Below are 23,983 nucleotides of genomic sequence, written 5' to 3'. Positions count from 1 at the left end.
CAAATCCCACGCTTCACATAAATTTTTAATCATCATCTCTCCTTATAGCAACTTTCTTTTAGTTGTGGAGAAGTCCGGTATAAGAACTGTGTTGCCTGTTGCAATTGTTGTGTATCAAAAGTTTTTTTTCCCCTAATTTTGCTTCACTACCTTCTAAATAAATAAAAGCATACTTCAGGATTAAAAAACAAACAACAAAAAACAAACTCTTTATAGCTAAAAACCACTATCCTATTGAATGCTTACTTTCGAAATCTAAAGGGACATTCAAAGAGCATGCATGCAGGAAGTAGGGTCAGGCAACACTTATGCTAGGTACACAATGCAATTTTGTGACAGATTTACTGTCAGATCAATTCTTTTCAACATGTCCGATTTGATTTCCAATGATTTTCTGCTCACTTCTGATTTCAGATCGATTTTTTTTTTTAACGATTTTACATAGATCGAACATGTTGGAAATAGCTGATCTGACAGTAAATCTGTCAGAAAATTGCTTTGTGTGTACCTAGCATTGCTCTGTTGTGATAAAATAGTTTATGAGTAACAAATAGTAAATGGTCTTGAAAGTTAGCCTGGCCACATTGAAACCTAAATTCTTCCATTGGCAAAGTTATACTTTCATTGGTGCAGTTTGGAACCAATCACCTTTTTTAATTTCCGAGAGCTACACCATAAAAATACTTTGCCATCAATAGAAAACCTGGATTCATGGAAAATGTGTCTGAATTAAATAGACGCTCAGTGTATTCATAGTATAAATGCTTCTCATTATATATTTCCTGTCTGTTGCGCACACTGCATAAGGAGACAACTGTTTACAGCAAGCTAGTTCTGCAGAACAACTGTTCAAGGCTGTATAAATAGAAGTGACTAACACCAGTGAAAATATATGTTCTGCAAACTGTTGCCTTTCACAAAGTCATATAGCCACCTACTGCAGTTCTAAAATAAAATAATTAAACAGGAACACTATACCAATCGAACTCCACTTGCTAGATCTTTAGAGTACTGGTACTGTATAATGGACTTATTTTTTTTAGCTCTATGGGCAATATTTAAATCCAAATACTCAGCATTTTCCATAAGTAGCTTTTGCTTGCACTGGTAGTTTTAAAGTTCAAACTGAGCTACAATTGTTGTCAGCCATTTTGGATGGAGATGGGTCAAACAGCTGTAGCCGATCCTTGTATTTAAGTTACAATACAGTTGTGGTAAGGAATTTTCCTAAGGGCTCGTTTCCGCACAGTGCAGGCAGGCGTCTTGGTAGACACGATGCTGACACAGCTATGATGCAAGATGCATCCAAATCTCTCAAGCTGTGGCATGTGGATGCGGGATGTGAAAAAAAAGTGTAGCATGCGGTCCGTTTTTTTACCCTACATGCGAATCGGACGGCATCCTATTGATTTCAATAGACTGCATTTCCCTATCCGAATCGCATGTGGTAGAAGTGCCTCTCTCAGCTCCCTCCACCAGAGTCCAGTGATGTGCATCCTCATGTCCTTGGTGCTCAGCTCTCCCTCTAGTGGCATTTCTTCCAGCATGATGTGTGATAATACAAGTGCAGAAGGAGATGCCGGGCACTAGAGCAAGAGCTGAGCACGCATGAAATGACAATGCTTATCGCTGCACTGCTAACACTGCCATGTCCATAATCTGCGTTTTATGTTGGGGAAGCACAGGAAGGGACCAAGATACCGGCTGGGCCACCAACCACAAGACCACCAGGGAAGTTTAAATGGGAAGGAGGGGGGACCAGTAGACTACAGGAAGGCAATATTGGGGGTAGAAAGCCCTAGACCACCAGTGAAGCAATGAGGTGTGAAGCACTAGGGACAAGAGAACTACATAGGGGTGGGAGGGGGACTACTAGACACCAGGGAACTTTATAAGGGGGAGCCTCCTATATAAAATTGGGGCGGGGCTAAAGGTGTGGCGCTGCAGGTCTTAGGGTCCTTTTTTCTTGGCAATAAAAGTTATCACATCTATTCGGAGAATAAGATCAGTGTGTTGGACTATAAATATATTATTGTTTGGAGGGCAATGTGAAGCTGATTTAGCATACATAACTAGGGCCACATACAGACATCAGACTATAGTCTTTGGAAAATGAAAGATCACAGACCAATCTTACCACCCTTCCTGTAGTATAAGAGCTATACTCTACACAGTCTTTTCTATGGAGCTGAACTCCCCCATCAGACAGAAATCTTTGCAAGATGCTGCACACACAGATGCTGTACAGACACAAAAGATCAGTATCTGCAAAAGATCTGTTCCTGCCAAAAATCCATTCCTGCAAATTGCAATGATAGTCTATGAGATCTGCAGATCATCATACACACATGATTTAACTGACATTCATCTGCAGATCAGATCCACCAGGATGGATTTTCAGATCTGCAGATGAATGTCAGTTAAATCATGTGTGTATGATGATCTGCAGATCTCATAGACTATCATTGCAATTTGCAGGAATGGATTTTTGGCAGGAACAGATCTTTTGCAGATACTGATCTTTTGTGTCTGTACAGCATCTGTGTGTGCAACATCTTGCAAAGGTTTTTTTCTGATGGGGAGTTCAGCTCCATAGAAAAGACTGTGTAGAGTATGGCTCTCATACTACATGAAGGGTGGTAAGATTGGTCTGTGATCTTTAATTTTCCAAAGACTATGGTCTGATGTCTGTATGTGGCCTAGGAGTATCGTGCAATTTCAGCATTTCAAATAGGTTTCCTCTGACACAATTTTGGCAATACCGCCTTATAAAACGCATTTTTACCAATGCAGAGTTACACACATAGACTGATCAACTTAATCCAAACAGTGCAATACATTAAAATGTAGTGGTATTAGTCACACTGTATGGATATTTGAAAGCTAAAATGATGTTATGCAGAGATGGCCATTTGCCTGGCTAATTGCCAAGCAATATTGCCAACTCACCCCTTTTAGCTACTGACATTTATGATTTACACATTTACTATAAGTAAGGTTCAATGCAGGTAACTGTAAGCCTGAAGATGTATTACTTAGGCTTGCTGGCTCAGCTTTTAATTGCTGTCAAGTCTGACTGTCCACTTTCACATGTAACCTGTCCCAAGCACTGAAATGATGCAGTACAAAGAGACTTACATTAGCAGTAATCTGCCTCATAAGGGCACTACACTTGAGAGACGTTACAAAGTTTCAGGATCTGCAAAGCAATCTCCCCAAAAGGTGGCCTTGTCACGGTGATTAATGGCTCTCATTGCAAGGTCTCTTATTGCTAGAATGGCTGGAGAGCAGTTGTACAGGTAATTTACTTCCATTTTTGCCCTACCTTTCCCATGCTGTTGTATTCCACTGCAATTTCCCGATAGAAGAAATAGATAAGGTCTCCATAATCCACGCCATGCACAAAGTATGGCTCTGCAAACAGAAGAGACAGAAATGTGAGCAGACAAAGGATTTCCTCCTATTTAGAGACACTATATAGGACCATTTACCATTGTGTGGGCAGTCCTTATCTCCTAATCTTCAGGTTTCAAATACGCACTTAAAGGGAAATGTATGCCATTTGATGGCAGCTGCCATTGTTTGACTTACAGGCCATATGACAGCACTAAAACACCAGCATCCTTGTGAGCACAGGGACTGCCTGAAAATAAATATACTGCATGCTAGTCAGACAATGGCAGCTATTCTACAATAGATTCTTTTTAAAGCAAACCGGTCACGAACCTTAAAAACAGAGACTGAATGTATGAGAAAAATATTCAGAATTGATAAGTTACCTTCAAGCTGCATGTCAGAATGACCACATATTCTACAGAATAATGACCCCCACCAATGCTCACATTACTTAGGTAGAGCGGGTCGTGCCAATCAGGCAATGACGCTACACTGCCGGCGGTGCATGGCAAGCTTACTGTAGGTTGGTGAATTAGGGCCAAAGGATGCTGAACACACAACACCCATTCATACCACCACCCTGTACCTTGCAAATCACACTAATAGATCTGTAATCTAATACGGGTCTTTAAGGACCGCCATTTATTTTTAATTTGCTTATTAAAGCGGACCTGAACGCAGGACTTCCTCTCTGCACAAAAAGATACGCAAACAGCATAACAACCTTAAAAGATAAACATTTTTGTTTCAGCGGATACAAATCCTGCAATAAATCTGCAGTGTGTCTACTTCATGCTTTTATGGAAACAGACCTATTTTTAACATCCTGTGTTTACAAATTAGCTTCTCTGCCATAGCACAGGAGATTCCTGAGCAGACACCTCTGAGAGATCAAATTATGGTGGCGATTAGTCACAGATGAGGGGGAATTAGACAGGCTTAACTCTCTAAATACATACAGGGTGCAGTTCTCTAGGTTTTTTTTCTCTGTCCTGTGCAGGAGTTCAGGTCTACTTTAAGAAGTCTATAACTGTATCAGGGACCCTGGCAATGTGAGAGTGCTATCCACTATGCCACCAAAGATTCAAATTGTGGCATTATGTGTATGGAGCTTGTAAGATCTCCTTGTGTTTGTGTGAGCTTATGCTGGGCGCTCAAGTATCATCCCACATCAGAAAAACATACTAGCGAGTTAATTGGCTCCCCCCCCAAAAAAAAAAACTGTATGATGATGGGGGCACTACTATGGTAGGGATTAGTCAGTGAGCTCCTCTTATGATACCCATACATGATACAATAAAAACGTTTGATTTTCCAGTTTATTCGATCTAAATGATCAAATCGAATGAAAGTTGAAAATATTTTTTTTTTCGATCAAGAAATTCGAACAATTATCCAGTTATTTTTAGAAAAATCTGATCGGACATGCTAGAAAAATCTTTATATTCGATCTAACGGAATAATCAAACTAAATTATCTACGGTAATAAAAAAAAATGAAAAATTGTACCATGTATGGGCACCTTTAGAGTCAGTTAGTGACATGACTATATATTCTGTAAAGCTCTGTGAAAGACGTCAGTGCAACATAAATGCGCAATAATAATAATAATAATCTAGTGCCAAAACATTATGCTGCACTGTAGAACAAACAACGTGGGTGTAAATGACAAACTATGACAGGAGAAGAGGACCTTGCTTAGTCATGCTTACAGTCTAGGAAACTGCTGCTTATCCTCCTACTGGCCACTTACCCTTCTGACATACAGCTTTCACTGATGGCAATCTCAAATTCTATAATTAGGTACAGATATATTATTCATCCCTTATTCTATAAGAAAGTCTTATAACATGATGAATACCTAGAGGACTGTACTCCCTAAAATCAGTCTGCATTTTTTTTGCATGTCTAGAATTTCATATACGAATAAAATAAAGTACCTGCAAGCCGGCCCGTTTATGTACTTTATTATTATTCAGTGCTGCTAAATATTTTCACGCAATAAATTAAAGTCCCTCTCTGTGCTTTTTATTTTCATTATTAATATTAAAGCAGACCATCCTTTACTCTCCCAGAGGTCACATCTATAGTAATAATTTGCAAGGTGGCTGCTGTGTGTCTGTGTCCCTCTGACCAACAAACGTCCCGCCCTGGCCTGCATCGCTGACTGGATGGCGAGTGTGCAGTGGGATGGCGAACCTGATGTCTAGAGAGATGGGACGCACACTCCTGACCCACCTAGTGTGTATTGCGTGCCACCAAGTAGAATATAAAGGTATAAAAAAAAAAATGAAATCAGGTGACCAATGTTGCACCAATTGTAAAGGCTGACAAGTCCCAATGTAGGCTGCCCTTAGGGCGTGCCCCCCCCCCCCCAATTGACTTTAAGGTGTGAGTGACAGCTTGGTCATGCTTCCCCTTCTCTGGGACACACTGACTGGGATGGGTGGTGAGTGGCAGCTTTGCCATGCTTCGTCTCCCAGAAGGCATGTAACGGTAAGCAGTATAGGGACGAGCGCCGAGCACGACGAAACCCCAGGCAGTGCTCCCGCAATGTATAAAATGTATGAAATGTGTGCACTCATACATTACCTGTTCCGTGTCGTGGTGTCCATCCGTCTTCCAAATCCCCATACAAGCACCGCCAGCATGATTGCGGCTATGGAAGAGCAGAGGATTCGGAAGAGGACGGGCTCCGTGACACGGGACAGGTAATGTATATACATTACATACATTTATACATTAGGGAAACAGTGGCGATGCGGCGGATGGGAGAGATTTCATGCTGAAATTGATCGGGAATCGGCCTGCGGTGAATGGACAGCCGACAGAGCTCTCTTTAATCAGATTGGTTTAGAGAGAGATTTGTCTCTAAAGGTGGCCACACACCATACAATTTTTTAAAAATCTTTATTCAATTGAAGAATTGCAATCAATTTTTCTGACCAATTGTAACATTTCAAAAATATGACCAATGTACCACACACTTATGTTCAATTTTTTCCTCAATTATGGTAAAAATGATTGGATATCAGAAAATTGCTAGGGTGTGTATATTAACCATTTAGTGGCATCCTAACGCATTAATACGTCATGCTTTACCCTATTAACGGCAACATGACGTATTAATAAGTCGCGCGTTCCCGCCGCTGCTACCGCCGTGTGCGCGCTGCTGCGGCCGCCGTTTCCGTCAGGATCCCGTGCTGAGGGATTGGGGAAGAGGACCAAACGGTCCTCTACCCAAATCGCAGTGCCTGGAGTGAATGGACGTGACTGCGAACAGCGGCTACGTCCATTCACAAAAACAGGAAATGTAACAATTAAATAAAGTGTACAAAAAAAATAAAATTGAACACTTACTATAACAAGTGTTCACTAGCGCCATCTTGTGGCCAAAAAGTATATGACACGTACAAAATACATACATTTACAAGTACATACACATGAGTAATAAAATTCCACTTCCAACACTCCCCCTCCAAAAGAAAACACTTGTAAAAAAAAAATCAGCTTAAAATAAATAAATAAATACTTGCCTTAGGGACTCAGCTTTTTTTAATCTATATTTTATGGGGGAAAATTAATTTTAATTTATTACATTGGGGCTTGTAATTATGGCCAGAACAAAAAAAAAACAGAACAGAAAAATAACACCTATATTTCAAAATAATATACTGTTGCCATACATTGTGATAGGGACATAATTTAAATGGTTTAATAATCGGGACAACTGGGCAAATACAATGTGTTTGTTTTATCCACAGGAGAATGTTTAATTTTAAAACTATAATGGCTGAAAACTGAGAAATAATGATTTTTTTTCTATTTTTTTGTTTTTTTCTCATTAAAATGCATTTAGAATAAAAAAATTCTTAGCAAAATGTACTACCCACAGAAAGCCTAATTGGTGGTGAAAAAAAACGAGGTATAGATCATTTTCTTGTGATAAGTAGTAATAAAGTTATTAGGGAATAAAAGGGAGAAGCCCTGACAAGTGAAAATTGCTCTGGTCCGTTAGAGTAAAAACCCTTGGGGGTGAACTGGTTAATAAATTAACAATCCAACACACACCATACAATCTTTAGTAGAAATTGGAGAACTATCTGGCATTCTGGATCGATTTAAATCGGAAAAAATTGGAAATCCGTTCGGATTTTTGAGTCGAATGAATAAAATTTTTTCGATTTTTTCGAGAGATACGATCGTTTCTATCGAATTACTGTAAAATCAAATCGTTTTATTGTATCGTGTGTGGCCACCTTTAGTCGAATCTGCCCATCATCGCTAGATGTGTGGCCACCTTAACCCTTTTAAGCACTGTTTTTAAACAAGTTTGTTTTCAGAACTTTTAGAACGGTGTGGCCAATAAATTGGAACAGATGGGAGATTTTGACTCAGTAAAATCATTAATGCGATTTATTTTTTCTAGAGGTACAGCAGTCAGCAGGTTATGAACAGCCAGATTAACACAGCCTACCTTTCAACCACTTAGAGTCATATTTGACTGTTCGTAGAGTTGGGCTTTCTCCTAGACTTCGATAAATGACTGCATCAATGGCCAGGAAATCAGTGACCGTTGCAGAGTACAGCTTCCCATCTACAAAAGAAGATGTGGATAAATAAGGAATAAAGATCATACATACACAGCTTACAAAAAAATAGAATTCACATGTGAAAAAAAAAGTCAAGGCACACAGTGTGTTTTACGAAAGAAAACCTAACTGATTTCACACCATGAACTTTTACTTACAGAAGATACGTTGTAGCAAAACCAGACAGAGCGGTCTGAAGCAAAGTGAAATCCAGAGGCAGTTTTGCCTTTAGTTAGCTACAAAATTAGAAACTATTATCCTGCTTAAATGTTTCAAGTCTTTCAAACTACAGACGTATAAATGATGACTGCTGCCAGCATAGTGAAATATATAAAGCCTACTATAAAGGCTGATTTACATTATAATCAATCTAAGCATGGGTTTAAATGAAGGACAGAAAGAAGCAGTTATGCAGGCTGAAGGTGGAACAAGGAAACCCGTGAGAATAATAGAGAGAATAGCCTTGCCGTTTGGCTAAGAAAGGTCTGACAACTTGATAATTTTGTTGCACTGTTAAATTATTACAACCTCATAAAATCTGTTTAAACCTTCATCTAAAACAAATGAAAATAAAGAACACTTCTAAATGGAAACCTCTTGGACAGTACAATGTCCGAAACCACTTCAATGTCACAAAACATTTAAGCTGAGTACACAAACTCGGCCGAGGCAGCAGATAACATTTGCCAAAAATCTAGCATGTGTACAGTGGTCTCCAATGCCTCAACCAGCAATTAGCCCACCAGATCGATTCAGCCCAGTGTTGGCTGAGAGCATGTTCTCCGTACTCGCCCCACCCCTGCGTGATGCACCTCTCATGCCACTCCATCCAGTGCTCCTAGAATCGGAACAAGTTGCTAGACTGCAGGCTAGCAACCCGTCTGAACAGCCTTCGCCCTTTAATGTTGCCCAATGGATCGAGTACTGCTAGGACACATGACAAGTACGCATGTACGAGGCATTAAAGTTTAAGGATTACAAAGTTAAAGAGGACCTCCATCCTGAAAGAAAAACAATGCAGCCCTGCGGTTATGAAAAGTTATATTTACCTCCGGAGTCTCGTCCCACAAAGCCGTCCCGAAGTCCCCGCATCATCCCACTTCCGACACTTGGCCCTGCCTCCTCGCTCTCCTCCAAGAAAAAACGCCCGGGTATTTACTGCATTAAATTGTTAGGCAAGAGAGAAGAGGTGGGGCCAAGCGGCGGAAGTGGAGTGATGCGGGGACTTTGGCTTTGTGGGACAAAACTCAGGAGGTAAATATAACTACCACCTTAATCCACCCATCCAAGTCAGGATGTCCCAGCGAAGGGGAGCCATGACCAAGCTGTCACTCACACCTTAAAATGAAAACTATATGTACACACATTAGCTAATAGTTGCCTGATGTGGTTATGATCAATCAGGCAATGTCTGTATGGGGAAGGGGGGGTCAGAACTAACATCTTCAGCCTATACTGCCAAAGCCCATGGTGTGGGCCATCTGCTACCTTTTCATTCATTTGGGCGCCCAATATATTGACATTATGCCAGAAGTACCAAAAAAACTGGGGCTCCTATTAATAAGCAAGTATCAATTATTTTATATGTTATGTAGGACATGCCATGTTAGGAAGAGGCGAGTTTAGCCCGAAACGTGTTTGAGGCACTTGAGAGGGAAATTAGAGTTGGGTTAAAAGAAAGTGGTGGGGCTAGAGCTGGGTAAAGGAATCAGAAAAGCCCAAAACTTAAATCTGGCACACATAAGATATGTCGCCCAGATATCAAGCCTCAAATCTTTCCCTTCTTCCACCCCCTTCTCTATTGAAAAAAAAAAAACAAGCATATTTGCAATACTTAGGTAAGCCAAATGCTAACACTTGCAAATACATAATTGGTCAAAAAGAAAAAGCGCTGATGCAAATCACAATTACCCTCTTATGTGTGTACCTAGCTAAACACTGTCATAAGGGCAAGAGAGCATTGGCAGGAAAGTCATTACTATAAGTAGAATTCAAAATGTTCCATAAGTGTGGACTAAAGAATGTATTGTACTATAAGGCTCGGTTCTCCCAGGTATAAAAAAACCAAAACCGTAAAAATACCCGTTGGGTAAGTTTTTCCAAGTGGAGGAAGCGGATTCTATTGTTAAAAATAGGATCTGCTGCCACTTGCTAAAAAAAAATGGATCAGGGAACGCAGAGTCAGAACTAACTGCATTTTTTCAGACAAGTGGATGCGTTGCCCATAGAGGCCTCTGGTGCAATGCACGCACCTCCGGACGCGAATGTGCAGGTAAAAACAGAGTGGAGCAGACCCAAAGCGGTCTGTGCTGCTCTGCGCCAAACAGATCCGTCACAAATGGGAACTGAGCTTAACTCTACTACATTCCCAAATGACTGGTAGAATATTATAGCTCAGAGGTTGTAACACAAATAAGAAGATTATCCAAGTGTTTTATTCTATGGAGGCAGTGCATTTCTTTTACTATGGAAACAGCAGATCAACAACTACAGGCCTCCCAAGGATGGAGCTAGGAACGGTGGTTAAAACATGTAAATGGGATTATATTTCCAGAGCTTTGCTCTATACTTTACGGTAGAAGAGCTTCAATGAATATTCACATCATTTATACCAAGCTAATGGAGAAAATCCCCTCATTTGCCAGGGAGGATTTCCCTTCCACAGCACATGGCTGCACCTGAACTCCCACGTTACGTTTGCTTGTTTATAGAAGATTATAAGGTTGATGTAATAGGGAAAAGCATGTCGCTCCCTAAAGAACTAATGAGGCCCGGCTTCCTATGGATTTGTGTCTTATGGCTGATTGTTTCCAGAAGAGTCTGAGATGAAGTGGATCCCTGTTCAACCTGGCAACGATCGGAAAACAGGCCGACGCAGGAATTATTCCAGAAATCCTATGCTAATTTAGATCCCCAGGCAAAAGTAATATGTTTCATTTCATTCATCCCCTTCTTATTCCTTTCATATTATGTCAGGCTGCTAAAAAAATTACTGGCACAATGTAAGGCAGGAGAAGGTCAGAGGAAAAGTATCAACATTAAGAGTAAACTTCAATTCCTTCAGGGGAAAAAAAATATATCTTCCCAGCTACAGACTTTCCAAAGGATTTAGCAAACATTATTGCAGACTCTTGCCCGATGACTCTTCTGCCCATATTGAAAAACGGCAACTTTAGTTACTAAGTCAATAACATGTAAAGAATTCTGAGTTGTTGGTGAATTATGCAGGTTTTTTTTTCATGCAATTTCTTTTGCAGCATGAAATGGACTGAATTCATTGACTATCCCTATTAGTTATTGCTAAGAAGTTCTAAATGGGAGTGCCCCTCTGCTATAATGTCAAGTGAGACCCAGAGTTGTTAAAAAGATAAAAACCTTGTCATGATCCCAAGAGCAAGCAGCAGCCTTCATTTGTACAGCTTAAAGGGACCTTGAGCTCTGCCTAAAAATCTCAATTTGGACTTCGGACACGGGGCTTCCTCCAGCCCTACGTACAGCATTTCGGGACGTCCCCCTGGCTCCTCTCCCACTCCTGCTGGCGCCTCTGTTAATCGGCAACTTTGGCCTGGTGATGGCAGTGTGCGCTTCTGCTGCGCATCATCATGCCTTGTGGGCATGAGAGTCCCGCGCATGCGCAGTTTAGTCTTGACGCGTAGCATGGCTAACTTCAGGCTAAAGTCACCGATTAACGAAGCCACCAACAGGACCAGGAGAGGAGCCAGGACACCAGGGGGAGTCCAAATTGCGATTTTAGGCAGAGCTCAGGGTCCCCTTAAAAAAAGTCTATAAGTTAGGTAAACCTACAAACTTTAAGACAGTATAGGATTTTGAGGAAACACAATAAGCAATTTGGGAAGTATGGCTGCTATCGGTGCTTCTTAAGATTTTCTCAACTCATTAAAATATCCTTCATCTTTAACATCTCCATGTGCTCTATGCACTAAGCATTTTATTTACAAGCTGCCATGTCTGCTCACATGCATAGAGCCCCATTAAAATGATCCTTCGTGTCCACGATTTCTAAACACAGCACTGTCTGTAGGATCCAATCTTGGCATGACGTCTGGAACTCATGATCTTGGCATAAACATACTTGCATGGGTCAAAAATTAATGTTATGCGTAGGTGGTAAGTATTAACCTTATTTTGCAGGTGTTGGCTCAAGGGAAAAAATAACAATCATTTGGGAAAATCTATTCCAGCTGACCAAGGCTTCCCCTGAGATTCAGTTGTTTAGGTGCCGGCAAACTGATCTGTTCATTGCAGATGGATCACAATGTCTATAAGCAGGCTGTATGCATGTTGGATTGGTGTGGCTTTCTAAAATATATTAGCTACAGGCTCTCTATACACCAGCGGATCTAGATGGGCATCTGGCTTTCAGTGGAATTAAGAGATTGTTTACATATTTTGAAGTGATGCATCTTGGGAAACCACAGTTGCTCACTTAAAGCTGAATTATAGCAAACTAGACCTAATGCTGGATACACACAGTGCGTTCCCGCACTCGATGCCCCACTCAATTCACGGCCGCTCGATTAATTCCAAGCATTTCCGAGCGCTTTTAGATGATTGTTAGGTCGATTCTCATGCAAAGTATGCCAAATCGACCTAACGATCCATCGAAACGGGAATTGGACATGTCGGAAATAATCGAGTGGCCGGGAATCAACAGGAATCTAGTGGGGGAATGCACCCTGTGTATCCAGCATTAGGCCCGTTACAACAACAGGTGCTAGGCCTCTCCCCTCACTACCCCCCTCCCGCCCCTGTTGCTGCCACATCTCCCGCAAGGTTAGCACTCATATGGCCGCGACATGGCCCGACCCCCTGGCCCTGACCCAAAGCATGCGCGGCAAGCCAACGCACAGACAGGGACAAGGGAGGACGCAGGGACACAGAGGGATTATTAAAAAGAATACCTTCTGTTTTAAGAAGACAAACTATATCTAGCATTGTTTTTTTAGTAAGAGGACTTTTCGGTCTCTTAACCAATTATTCTGTCCTAATGGTTCTGGGTCACCCTGAGCTTTCTGGGTATTCAGAAATGTGTATGGGATGATCATATCTGTCATACCTACCTGCCAACTTAGTTATTGTCCAGATTTACCAAATTTTGCCAAGATCAATAGTAACTGTTTATAAATACCTTTGGCTACACCGGTATGTCTGATTGCTCAGTCAAACCTTTTCTCACAGGCTCACAGCAACTGGCTCTTTTGCAGGCCTCCCGGCAGACTGCTGCCAATTCCTTATTCCTAATATCAAGTTTTACATAGTTTTATAACAATGTCCTGAACTCATCCCAGTTTCCACTAACACACATCGATAACATCAAGAGAAAAAAAAAAAAGACATTTCAGTAACTCGGTGTTACATGCCAGATTATTTTGAGTACTGCAGATGCCTTCAATTACTTTCTTATACATACATGAAGTTACATGGTTGTTTTGGATGAGACTTAGGGCTAGCAGGAGTCATGGGAAATTATCTTTCTTTCCAATCTCATTATCCCCTCTGGATTCTTTTTTACCATATTTTTTTTCAATCTGTTGTAGTCGAGGTATAGTAATGAAAAACAGCTCAAACTTGGCTGCAGTGAACACTGAAAAAGCTCTTTACTAGTCAGAGAGGAGTGTAACTTCCAAATGATTGATAGCTTAGGGGTGAATTGCAGTGGTGGTCACATACTATGCAGTGCATTTGCGAATAGCAAAAGGCATGCAGAATAACAGCAGGAAATTCACCATAAAGACCTGGAAAGCTTTTGGAGGCCCACTTGAGTTTAGCATTAAGAAATGTATGTAATACGTAAAGTGATCAGCGACTCTAGGATTTAGCACAGCAAAGGAGTTTTTGCCAACAATGAAATGCTGCACAGACACATCCATCAAAGTTCCAGCAAATAAATTCCCTATTTCTTGGAGGTGTGTTCAGGGACTGCTTACAGTGTGAAAACGTTGAAAGCAACACGAATAAAAGCCAATTACGTAAAAGACAAATGCTCATGTGAAAAATACAACAGAATACATCATAGTAACGTTAAATACATTTACTGCATTCGTACTTGTATTCTGCTGAAAAGCAGCAATGAAAACTGTTTAGATTTGTCTTAGCTATGTAACAAGTACTCACTGTAATGTGTATAACTTGTTTGACCACTAAAAGTAATATATTTTTATTTAAGGTTGGCATCAAAACTACACAGTCAAAAGATCCTGGCTAAGGCCTCTTTCACAGTGAGATGGTGCACAACGTGCCCCTAACGCAGCGCATGTAGGTTATAAAATTGGACGTTATTTTGTACTATGTTATGTGTCTCTTGGTGCGCCATCTTCGTCGATGGAAGGAAAACGGTGCATGTGTTACATAGTTACATAGTTATTTGGGTTGAAAAAAAAGACATAAGTCCATCGAGTTCAACCAGAGAACAATGTATAACACCAGCCTGCTCCCTCACATATTCCTGTTGATCCAGAGGAAGGTGAAAAACCATTACAAGGCATGGTCCAATTAGCCCCAAAAGAGAAAAAAAAATTCCTTCCCAACTCCAGATGGTGTTACATTTAAAAACAAACAAACAAACAAACAATTACTGAGCATGTGTAACACACATAACGCAGCAAATGTATTGCTAAACGTACTTTATAAATATTGCTACACGTTACACACAACGCAACGCGTGCACTGTGAATGTTGCACAGACTTAATATTGCTGTACGTTAGTCTGCGTTGTAACATTTTCTACCGTGCGACTTTAACGTCGCACTGTGAAAGAGGCCTAAAAGTGTTATATTGCTCAGTGCTGGAAAGGTCCAAAGGGAAACTTAGTAAATGTCTTATTATAGTGTAAAATATAGTTTTAAATTAAATTTCTAGTTCACCCTCCTGGGTTTTTTGATTGTTAGTAACAATAAATGGGAGTAGGTTGTCCTTGTGGTTCCAACAAAGAACCCCATGCAGACTAAAACCTGGGTTTCAAAAGGCAATACAAATTACAATGATATAACCACATAGAAAAAAAAATGATAGTGGCTGTACCCACACTTAAAATGCTAAGCCTGGTATCCATGAGTATTAAATCTAATATGCTGGAGTGCTAAGATCATGAGTATAAAACAATAAACCACAAATATGAATATAACACTATAAAAGGTATATGGTATATACATAAAACAAACAACACAAAGTAGTGACAAAGCAGTGCCAGTTATGCATGTATAACATTGGATATGAATACTGTGCAAAAAGACCACCAGTGGTATAAATGAAGAGATCAGAGCAGCATATATAGGATTAAGCCCACAGGTATTGGCTAAATAGTGGCTATTTAGCCAATACCTGTGGGCTTAATCCTATATATGCTGCTCTGATCTCTTCATTTATAGTGTGATCTCAGCAACAATATGGAAGATACTTCTACTGGAGAGAGTATGGGTAAGGTAGCAAGAGGATCCCAAGTATGGCAAGACAAGTGGAGGATTTAGGTAGCCAAATGGTCATACATAATTTGCAGTACCGACACTGGTACCAGGAAGGTTGTTGGGCCTTCTGGCTACCTAAATCCTACCCTTGTCTTGCCTGGTTTGGTATCCTCTTATTACCTTACCAGGACTCACTCCTCTAGATAAAGTATACTCCATATTGTTACTGGTGCCAGGAGAGGCGATTTTGTTTTAGTGGAGGAGATTAGGGTTAGGCACCAGGAGGCGGGATTTTGTTTAAGTGGGAGAGACTAGGGTAAAGGTGGTCACTAACGGTCCACTTTATAGCGAAAAATCGTTTGAGCGATGAGAAATTCTGATCGGATTGGTTGAAAATAATCTCAGTTGATGGGCACAATAAATTATGAACGATTATAAAAATAGTCGTCCGATTGGAATTTTGTCAAACCAAAATTTGGATTTTCTTGATTGGTTGTGATAGATCGGAAGCAAAGATTGGTTTGTTGATGGTGTAGTGAATGATTTTTTCTTCCAATCAGAATTTCTGATCGCTCGAACGATTTTGCAACAGGAGGGTGAGTTAACATCAGGGGGAATTGCTTGAGTTTGACAGTCGATAGGAAGATGAAACACCGAGGAGCAAACCAGTAATAAAACTGGTTATCAGGCGCTGGCACCCAACCTACCCACAGTGAACCTGTATGTACTTTGTGGGCAGTAATATTAGAATGTTTTGCTCATCATTACAAAATACAACATAGGACATATCTAATCTAAGGGCTCGTTTCCACTAGTGCGGCGTGCGCCTCGTAGACGCACGCCGGCACTGAGCGGGTGGGCGGGATCGCAGGCGATTCCCATCAGCCGTGCCATGCACGGCTATGGGAATCGCAGCCTCCGCCGCGAATTCTGTGGGGGTTTCCGGCCGAATCGCTACTGCAAGCGATTCGGCCGGCGGCGCCGTTGTCCCCTATGGCAGAGTTTCCCCGCGCGATTTGCCTGCGGGGAAACTCTGCGGATTCGCGGCCGTTTCCGCGAGAGTGGAAACGGGCCTAAAATCTAGCGGTATGTGGGCAGACTAGAATAAGAGATGGACGCTGCTCTGAGCTGGAGGTGACTGCAATATGCCTTTCACTGAAATTAAAATGCTTCTTTTCACACAATCAAGCATGCTAAAAACAAATCAGTGAAATTAGGCAACTAAGCTGACCTTCGGAAGGAAGACATTGTGAGATGAATACACTGACCTTTCTGATCTATTAAAGTAATATTTCCAATCACATATGACATTTCATCTTAACAATGAAAGTTTCATACTGTCTCGGAAAAGCGTGTCAAGGTGTAATCAGAAATTTCATCCAAATGGCAGAAAGCTTCCATTAGCCATTTGCAGAGGACACAATTTCAATAGGAAAACATTAAAGTGCTGCTATGCATGGCACTCATTAAAAATAAGACTGTTGATGATCTTACCCCCCTTCTTTTTAATACACTACTTGGTAGAAACAACATATGCTGCAAAGCAATAATGAGTTACGGGAGGTAATATGTAAGTAAACAGTTGCTAATGATTATATCAACATTCCGCTCAGTCTCTTTGTACTGGCTGCCTGCTGAGATGTACTCTGCTGAGACAAAGCTAACTGAGTGCTTCAGAGCTGGCAGGTCTTAATGAAGAACTGCTAGGCCTTTTTGGGATGTGCTGACACTGATCAAATTCCATAGACCTGATAATGCAGAATATTGTGCTGCTGGAGAGGTGTAGGCTTACAGAGAGGTTCAGGCTAAAGACAAGTTCATGTAAATAAACTAGAACTGTACATCTAAAATAAAATTAGACAGTTTGGAGGGTTGTTTGCTTTCTGTATCCCTGAATGGCATCATGAGTTGTGATATGTCATTTAACCATTTCAGCCAGCGGGGATTTTTCCTTTAAGTATCAGAGCAATTTTCACCTCCCATTCATTCGCTAATAACTTTATCACTACTTATCACAATTTATTGATCTAGTTTTTTTCCGCCACTAATTAGGCTTTCTTTGGGTGGTACATTTTGCTAAGAATTATTTTTTTTATAAATACCGTACTTTTCGCCGTATAAGACGCACTTTTTCTCCCCAAAAAATGGGGTGAAAAAGTCCCTGCGTCTTATACGGCAAAGGCAGGGAATCCCCGACTTCCGAACGCCCGCCGATACGAACCGCCGCTATGTCGGGGATTCCCTGCCTATTTCCCCCTGTGCCTGGCTCCCCGCTATGTGTCTATCCTCCATCCGCCCCCAGCTTACATGTCTAAGCCCCCGCTTACATCGCCGGGTCCCCCCTGTGTATGCAGCGGCAGCGGGCAGTAGCTTACCTCCTCCATCTTGCCCGCGGCGATTGAAGACATCCGGCTCCTGTGGGCGGCTTCCTCTAGTGCCGGCTTGTAATGACGCGATGACGCGTCATTACAAGCCGGCACTAGAGGAAGCCGCCCACAGCAGCCGGATGTCTTCAATCGCCGCGGGCAAGATGGAGGAGGTAAGCTACTGCCCGCTGCCGCTGCATACACAGGGGGGACCCGGCGATGTAAGCGGGGGCTTAGACATGTAAGCGCGTGGTAGGATAAACACATAGCGGGGAGTCAGGCACATGGGAAACATGGAGGGGGCGACAAGGCACAGAGGGGGCAGACCAGAGGACACAGAGGGGGCATACCATAGGACACGGGGAGCAGACCAGAGGGCACAGGGGGGACCAGAGGGGGCATACCAGAGGACACGGGGCAGACCAGAGGGCACAGAGGGGGCAGACCAGAGGGCACAGGGGGGACCAGAGGGGGCATACTAGAGGGCACAGGGGACCAGAGGACACAGAGGGGGCAGACCAGAGGGCACAGGGGGACCAGAGGGTGCAGACCAGAGGGCACAGACCAGAGGGCACAGGGGGGACCAGAGGGGGCAGACCAGAGGGCACAGGGGGGACCAGAGGACACAGAGGGGGCATACCACAGGGCACAGGGGACCAGAGGGCACAGAGGGGGCAGACCAGAGAGCACAGGGGGGACCAGAGGACACAGAGGGGGCAGACCAGAGGGCACAGGGGGACCAGAGGACACAGAGGGTGTAGACCAGAGGGCACCGGGGGGCAGACCACAAGGAACAGAGGGGACCAGAGGACACAGAGGGGCAGACCAGAGGGCACAGGGGGGCAGACCAGAGGACACAGGGGGAACATCACAGGACAAAGGGGAGAGACCAGAGGGCACAGGGGGGAGTCCACAGGACACAGGGTAGGAGACCAGAGGACACTTGGGGTAGACAGGGGGAGATAAGGACACATGAGGTACACAGGAGGACACCATTTGGGGGAGGACATGTACAAGATGCTCCTGAAATATGGACGCACCAGGTTTAGTTTATACTTTTTTTCCCTGTTTCTTGCCCTCTAAACCTGGGTGCGTCTTATATTCCGGAGCGTCTTATACGGCGCGAAATACGGTACATTTTACCAGGAATATTAACAAAAAAATGGAAAAAAAAAAATCATCATTTCTCAGTTTTCGGCCATTATAGCTTTAATAATACATGCTACCATAATTAAAACCTATGTATTTTATTTGCCGGTTTGTCTCTGTTACTACACCATTTACATTTTGTCCCTATCCTCTATCACAATATATGGCACAAATATTTTATTTGGAAATAAAGGTGCATTTTTTCAGTTTTGCGTCCATCACTATTTACAAGCTTATAATTTAAAAAATGTTTATAGTTTATCCCCTTCACATGCATATTTAAAAGGTTCAGATCCTTAGGTAACTTTTTTTTTTTTTTTACTTGTATTTTTTTTTTCCATTAAAAATTTGATTTGGGTAATTTTTGGGTGTTGGGAAATAAACAGTTAATTTTTAATGTTATAAATGTGTGTAAATTGCCTTCAAAAATGTATGTAGATGTAGTTTTACTATTTGGCAACAAGATGGCCACCTTGAGTTTTTTTTTCCTTTGTGCGTCTCGCTTCACGGAAGCACAAGGAGGACGGGGAACTTCTTTTTCTGAAAAACTGCAGCCTCTGATAAGAGACCGTCAGTTTTTATGCTGCGGACTTAGATCTGTGAACGGGAACCATGTTGCCGTTCACTGATCTCAGGGCTACTGGGGAATGGCACGGCGGCGCGATCGCGCCACTGCAGTAGAGCAGCCGCCTGGATGTGATGATCACGTCCCGGCGGCTGAAATGGTTAGGGAAAAAAAAAAAAAAAGAAACAGACCAGTTGAAATGCCTCATTTTCTTTCAGGTGCACCCCAATCTAAAAATGCGAGCTAACATACTACTATCATAAGACTCGGTTGTTTCATAAACTGAAGAATCTGGCTCAGATTTAAGGTACCAAAAATTGCTCCATCGTCTAATTTTTACAAAGGCTGTGGCTGAAAATTTAAAAAAAAAAAAAAAATCACCCGACTCCTCGGTTTATCGAAACTACCGACTCCGACTGCAAGTACCCAAAGTTGCTCAGACTCCAGCTCAACTCAGACTTCACCGCCCTACATACTACAGCAACAACATTTGCAAAGCACATTTATCTCTTAAAGTGGGATAAAACGCTGACATAATGTTCAATAAAAATGTGTTTTCCTACTTTTTTTACCCATATACGGTAGTTATCAAATTTGCTTTTGTACACAAGTAATATTGTCTGTTTACAAATTACACTAATGTTACTAAAAGCACTAATGTTCTTGCAATTATCCGTATTACAAAAACAATTCATTATATCATAATGTATTTTTTTCGCTTCAGTGTCTCTTTGTTGATTTAAACTTTATCAACTCTATTCAAAATCAGTTGGTACAAGGCAGTGAAAGGATTGCTTCTCCCTAATTATCTTTAGATTGTAAGCTCCCAAGGGCAGGGCTCTCTCCCCCTTTTGTGTCTTGGAAATCATTATACATTTTATTTATGTTACTTTTATATCACTGTCATTACCAATTCTGTATTCTGTATCATTTTTGTATTTTGTCACTAATTATGTATCTTGTATATTGGTGTACACCATTGTCTGTATTATGTACCCCATGTTTATTTCTTACTTTGTACAGCGCCACGGAATATGTTGGCATTTTTTAAATCAATAATAATAATTAATAGCCAAGGCATCAGCTGTGGCTCCCATTCTGCTGCGTAGCCACAGCCTGAATTGCTAAGCTGTACCATGCATGGCTATAGCGATTCACCTGCTTGCTACAGAAATAATCAGCATGCCGTTTAGATTTGCACCGCAGGCAGTGAAACTGCAGAGGTAAGCAGCGTTTCCTCGCCTCTCTCGTACATGGGGAAACGCTGGAGATTTGGTCCAGATTCGGGCTTAGGGAAATAGGCCCTTACAATGAGCAGTAAGGTTTAGCACAGGCTAAACTATAGAATGTGTCACGAATGTGTACTTTTCCGTTTCCTCTTGAAGCATGAAGCATCCATTGCTAGGGTATGATAGCCATCATGTAATGAACTGTATAAGATCTGGAATAGAACAATATAAAATGCAACTCATACCTGCAAAGAGTGCAACATTGGGATGCTTGGAATCGTACGGACATCTAGCCATCCCACTTATTTCTTCATCAATTAAATCAAGTGTATCCATCTGAAAAAGAAAACAAAGATGACATGAATAGGTAGCACTGCATTAACTAATAGAGTGCGAGAGCAGGAAATGAAGGGAAAGAACGTGTTGCCTCTACCAACTCATAAGAATCAAACTGTTTCAACATTATAAGTTAGAAGATGAAGTCAGATATATGACTGGATGCTATAAGGCAGTATTCCCAGTATGAATGCAATGTGCTTCTCACACATCAGCCAGAACATCATGCTGCAATCTCAGATTTTAAATTTACAGCTTCAGCCCTTGAGAACTGTGGCTCTGGCAGGATCACCGGGATATAAGATTATCCATGGATTCGGGTGTTACCAAAAAGCAGCCTGCCTACTTATTGGGTATACAAGTACATAATGGAGTCCTGTGTGCAGTGCCAGATTTGTAGGTAGGTCTCACAGGCCCAGGCCTAGGGCGTCTGCAGCCCAAGGAAGGAGCTGGACATGGAAGAGGAAGCTGCAAAAGGGGAGCAACACATGGGTGAGGGGAGCAAGTAAGTTGGCCTAGGAGCCAAAAAGTATAAATCCAGCTCTTTCTGTATGAATTCTTCTGCCATCTTTGCCTACATTTAAACCCTTATAAGAAAATCCTTTTACATCTGCATCACTATATATTTGTTATAAAATGTTGATAAAAATCATGGCTACTTTTGATAATCCCCTATGGCGTATATTTTTTTCAACTTCCAATGTATATAAAAACTTCATTTAATGTAAACCACCAATTCAGAGAGTCTCCCTTACATCCCTTTCACGAAAACGCCTCTTCCCCTTGCTTTCTGCCGATACTGCATCAGTTTATGGGATTTCATTCTGAGCTGTATCTGCCTATGTGGTCTGTGGTGACTGGCACACACTCAACACACAAAGTAGTAATAAAGTCTTCTCTGTTCAGAAGAACAAACTTGGAGAAGTTCCAGGTAGCAGCTAAACACTGGCTGATGTAGGTCACTAGCCTGGGTGGAAGTCACATGAGGGCCACCCATGCGCCACAATAACCCACATCACTGGCTATATTTTTGTTCCAGGGCCATGACTGACACACTGCTGAGGCCAAAAGGTCAGCATGACAGCCAAGCAGCTGGCATTAAAAAAAAAAAAATTATACTAAAAAAATTGCAGCCTGCATGAACATCTCAGTTTACGTTTCCTGTAATAATCACAAAAAGGTAGGCCAAAGTGTAGTCAGTAACAAAAGGAAACACTACACTGATTAATCTCCAAGCAATATAGTTACTCCAGCAATACCACTGACCAGTTGCTTGAATTGCTCAGAAGAGTAGAGTGAAATTGCACAGGAACATTGGATTTTTCAAAAGACTACCGTATATACTCGCAAGCAAGCCGACCCGCATATAAGCCGACCCCCCCCCCACTTTTACCCGAAAAACCAGGAAAAAATGATTGACCCTCATATAAGCCGGGGGTAGGAAATGCTGGCCACGTGATCCCCCCAGTGTGTCCCAGTATAGCTAGTATAGTGCCCAGTATGGGTAGGTAGTGCTTCAGTATAGCTAGTATAGTGCCCAGTACAGCTAGTATAGTGCCCAGTATAGGTAGGTAGTGCTCAGTATAGCTAGTAAAGTGCCCAGTATAGCTAGTAAAATGCCCCAGTATAGCTAGTATCGTGCTCAGTATAGCTAGTATAGTGCTCAGTATAGCTAGTATAGTGCTCAGTATAGCTAGTATAGTGCCCAGTATAGCTAGTATAGTGCTCAGTATAGCTAGTAAAGTGCTCAGTATAGCCAGTAAAGTGTCCAGTATAGCTAGTAAAGTGTCCAGTATAGCTAGTATAGTGCCCAGTATAGCTAGTATAGTGCTCAGTATAGCCTGTATAGTGCCCCAGTATAGCTAGCATAGTGCTCAGTATAGGTAGTATAGTGCCCAGTATAGCTAGCGTAGTGCCCCAGTATAGCTAGCGTAGTGCCCCAGTATAGTGCTCAGTGTTGGTAGGTAGGTAGTTAGTTTCCTGCCCCCCCCGGCGCCGCCACCACCACCGCTGCTGCTATTACCTTACCGGCGGCCTCTAATATTCCACTCTCCGTCTCTCCGTGCAGGCATGTAAATAGTTCGCAGCAGCTCGCCCTACAGCGGCTGCTGTGTGATGACGGAGGAAGCATGGAGAGCGGCTTCCTGTAGCGGCGATTTGTATCGCCGTTACTATGGGAACCGCTCTCTCTACGCTTCCTCCGTCATCACACAGCAGCCGCCGTAGGGCGAGCTGCTGCAAATTATTTACATGCCTGCACGGAGAGACGGAGAGGGGAATATTAGAGGTCGCCGGTAAGGTAATAGCAGCGGCGGCGGCCGGGGGGACATGACTCGCAAGCAAGCTGACCCCCCAACTTTTGGCCCACTTTTGGGGGGTCAAAAATTCGGCTTGCTTGCGAGTATATACGGTACTTGCTTTTGAATGGTTTTGCACTTCATGTTGTACAAAACAAACGCTCCACTCTTGAGCACTGAAAATGTTCTGCCATACCCAATCATAGTTGGATCAATTTGGCCATTCATCAAAATGTATTGGACATTTCACAATTCCTAATGCAAGGTACACACCAGACAATTTCCCATCAGATTAACAAGGCAAACCAATAATACAGACATGTCTAATCTGCTCTCTCAATAACTGGATCAATTTTCAGATCACTACCGCAAAAAATCAATCCAGATTGGGAGCAGGCAGATCAGACACGTCGTAAATTACTGGAAATTGTATCATGAAGCAAAAGGCAGATTTGATAACAATGACAGAATCTATCAAATATCAATTGTCACAATCTGTGGCAGTTAAGGGAGTTAAAGGGAACTTGAAGCGAGTGAGTATTGGAGGCTGACATTTATTTCTGAAGTCTGACTGGATTTGCTGCATACTTGTTTCAGATGTGTGATTCAGTCACAACGGATTAAAAAAA

At 42.1% G+C, this 23,983-nt stretch overlaps 1 protein-coding gene across 5 annotated transcripts in view; it reads right to left on the bottom strand.

Moving 5' to 3' along the window:
- The window catches only part of SEMA6A (semaphorin 6A), a 321,282-nt gene that overhangs the window by 160,087 nt on the left and 137,212 nt on the right, over positions 1-23,983 (bottom strand). For all 5 annotated transcript variants that reach the window (XM_068247141.1, XM_068247149.1, XM_068247126.1 and 2 more), the window contains exons 7-9: positions 20,967-21,057; positions 7,874-7,993; positions 3,326-3,414 (exon numbers count right to left, since the gene is read on the bottom strand). In XM_068247141.1, coding sequence (XP_068103242.1) covers positions 3,326-3,414; positions 7,874-7,993; positions 20,967-21,057 — 300 coding nt within the window. The remainder of the gene's footprint in view (positions 1-3,325; positions 3,415-7,873; positions 7,994-20,966; positions 21,058-23,983) is intronic.

This window comes from Hyperolius riggenbachi, chromosome 1, assembly GCF_040937935.1.
Source record: "Hyperolius riggenbachi isolate aHypRig1 chromosome 1, aHypRig1.pri, whole genome shotgun sequence".
Lineage (NCBI taxonomy): Eukaryota > Metazoa > Chordata > Amphibia > Anura > Hyperoliidae > Hyperolius > Hyperolius riggenbachi.
Note: the sequence above shows the minus strand (reverse complement) of the source record. Positions and strands in the feature narration are given on the sequence as shown.